Source organism: Perkinsus marinus (assembly GCF_000006405.1).
Source record: "Perkinsus marinus ATCC 50983 genomic scaffold scf_1104296970736, whole genome shotgun sequence".
Classification (NCBI taxonomy): Eukaryota; Perkinsozoa; order Perkinsida; family Perkinsidae; genus Perkinsus; species Perkinsus marinus.
In genome coordinates this window covers 1-1480 of record NW_003202349.1, presented here as the reverse complement: position 1 = coordinate 1480, position 1480 = coordinate 1, and the positions used below count along the sequence as shown (strand labels likewise).

General features: G+C 51.8%; 1 protein-coding gene across 1 annotated transcript; it reads left to right on the top strand.

Annotated features, from left to right (window-relative positions):
- Positions 1–301: 301 nt before the first annotated feature.
- Positions 302–1166, top strand: Pmar_PMAR020789 (gliding-associated protein 45, putative; the record flags this gene model as incomplete). Its single annotated transcript, XM_002767412.1, has 5 exons — positions 302–448; positions 499–591; positions 821–906; positions 954–1028; positions 1070–1166. Coding segments are annotated over 5 exons (498 nt in total), but the record flags the coding sequence as incomplete, so codon positions are not given.
- Between the last annotated feature and the right edge of the window lie 314 nt (positions 1167–1480).

Below are 1480 nucleotides of genomic sequence, written 5' to 3'. Positions count from 1 at the left end.
TGTAGGGCTGAGCTCAGCTTGCGGGACGCGGCCATACAGGACTTGCAACGTGGTCTCGCCCTCAAGGCTACGGAGGTGATAATTTCGTGGCGAGTGACGCTTTAGGTCTCCAACTCCTACGCAGGTGAAGCGTCTTGAGAATGAGCGCGACTCGTTGGTGGAGGAGCTCGGGAAGGAACGGGCTGCTAGGGAAAGGGCAGGGCGAATGGAAACCGAAGCTCAGCGGCAACTAGAAGAATTCAAATTAGATTATGGTAAACCGGAGTGACTGAGCCGAACGGTATTCGAACTGTTTTCAGAAATGTCGCAAACCTCCCTGCAGGCCCGGGTCCAATCTTTGGCGGAGTCGTTGAGAGCCTCTGAAGAGAAGTGTGCTGAGCTGGAGAGCTGCGGTATGCGGTACAAGGCAGTTGAAGACGAAGTAAAGAGGCTTAGAAAAGAACTCGAGGTGCGGTATGGACAACGATGGAGGGAGTGGTGATGGTGGTGGTGCTTTAGGAAGCTCGAGAGGTCTCCTCAGCTTCGGCGGCCAGTCTGCATAAGCTCGCTGCGGAGATGAGCTCGCAGGCTGAGACATTAGCCCAGGCTCAAGTGAGTGGAGGGTTTGCTGTGGGCATGTGGTTGTTGGTGTGAACCAAACCCTTTTGCGAAGTGATATTTTCAACACCTTCGAAAATCTACTTTGAGTAATGTCAACATGATAACAACGTGAATCGATTAAAATCACTTCAGAAGCGTTCCGTAGTCTTTATTCGTACTCTCGCATGAGAAAGCCATCTTTAAAATCTAGATATGCATAACTGTTTCCTTCGCACTGTAGAGTGAGCGCGACCTGGCTCGTCGGGATCGGGATGCAATAGAAAGGCAGATGAAGCACCTCGAGATGGAGTGTGAGAGGAAAGACAGGTCGCAGTGAAATTTGGAATAGCAGCTTTGTAAGGGATATGTGTCAGGGACTTGGAGGCTGCGGAGGCGAAGTTGAGCGTGGTGAAAGCCAGAAAAAGGGAGCTGGCCGCTGCGAACGAGAGGTGGGCTCTAAAAGGCGCTATGGACGAGTCGTTGCTACTAGGGACAGTGCTACGACAGTTGCTGAGGCTCAGAGGAGGGTGGATGCCGAGATTGCGCGGCTGACTGAGAAGCAGGAGGGGGAGGTCAGTCAGATCAGTGTGGGGGAATATATGCACATGGTCAACTACATGTGTTGGCAAATTTTGGGAAATTATCGTTGGTTTTCGTAGACTTCTACCCAAAGTCCTGCGTGGATTTCCATAATGTAGCGAGGAAACTTACACGAGCTCAGTTGAGGAAACCAATCATATATTCCAAGACTGGGTTGGGAGGGGACTGATCATACTGGTCCTCCAGTTGCAGTGCAGGTTTTAGCGGTCAACAGCGGCTTGTGGACTCCACTCTAGGGAGATCGAGGGGCTCAGGGTAGGGTGCATCGCGGCGTTGTATGTGTGAATCGGTGTGAACTGGG